General features: G+C 38.8%; 1 protein-coding gene across 1 annotated transcript in view; it reads right to left on the bottom strand.

Moving 5' to 3' along the window:
• PRDM10 (PR/SET domain 10) overlaps positions 1-959 on the bottom strand; it is a 90,979-nt gene that overhangs the window by 48,558 nt on the left and 41,462 nt on the right. The window contains exon 2 of the mRNA XM_019660792.1: positions 606-770. Within this exon, the coding sequence (XP_019516337.1) occupies positions 606-770 (165 nt within the window). The remainder of the gene's footprint in view (positions 1-605; positions 771-959) is intronic.

The raw sequence follows: 959 nt of genomic DNA, 5'->3' as shown, positions 1-959 counted from the left end.
CTTATTCTTTTAAGATGTTTAAAAGTGCTTTGTATGGTATAAAGTGCTAGCAAGAGAAACTAAACTAACATTTATATATTGGAAAATATTTGTGTCATGCATTTGTAAACTAATACCCCAAATCACTGGCAAAAAAATAAAGGTACCTATAATTGTATAACAGTTTTACCTTTGCTTTATCACAGTCCTACAAATCAGTAAGGTATTAATAAATAGCAATCGATAAACTAGTAGGACCCTTTGTTTACACATTTAACTGTAATAATCTGTATGTTTTCACTGATGCATCTTTGATTAAGCTATACAGACATAAATGTCGTTTTGGGCCTGGTTCGTGATACTTATAGGAAAAGTAACAAGTTGATCATCTAGTCCACGATCACTGAGAAAAAGAACTGATATGAAGCTAGTGCTCTTCACTCCTTATTTCATTTAATTTAAATAAGTAAATCATATCTTCCCCTGCCAAATTGGTTATAAACTCCGTGAGAGCACAAATCTTATCTGAATATTTCTTGCCTCACTACCCCTTCGCAGTGACTGGCAGACAGTATAAAGAATTAACTGATTAATAAACAAACTATATGCAATAAGGCTTCACATGCCTGAGCGGCTTCCACAGGATGGATGTATACCAGCGTATGCTCCGGACCATCCACTGACGTGTAGGAGGCACCATCTGCCGTGTACACCACCTGCTGGGGTGGACGAACCTGGTCATCGGTGTAGACGATCTGAGCCACAGTTCCAGCGTCTGGAACAAAGTGCACCTAGGGCGAAAAGCAGCAAGTATGTAGCAACCACCCCCATAGAAGGAAAACAATCTCACAAAGATACTTGGAGGACCAAGCATAGTACACACTTGCATTTCAAAAATATCCCCAATGAAAGAAGAATGGGGATTGATATATCCTCATCTATGCTGAGTCAGTCAGTCAGTCAGTCAGTCAGTCAGTCAG

Source organism: Hipposideros armiger, unplaced genomic scaffold (genome assembly GCF_001890085.2).
Source record: "Hipposideros armiger isolate ML-2016 unplaced genomic scaffold, ASM189008v1 scaffold_330, whole genome shotgun sequence".
NCBI classification, from domain to species: domain Eukaryota; kingdom Metazoa; phylum Chordata; class Mammalia; order Chiroptera; family Hipposideridae; genus Hipposideros; species Hipposideros armiger.
The sequence above is the reverse complement of the archived record's forward strand: the minus strand, read 5'-3'. Positions and strand labels throughout refer to the sequence as shown.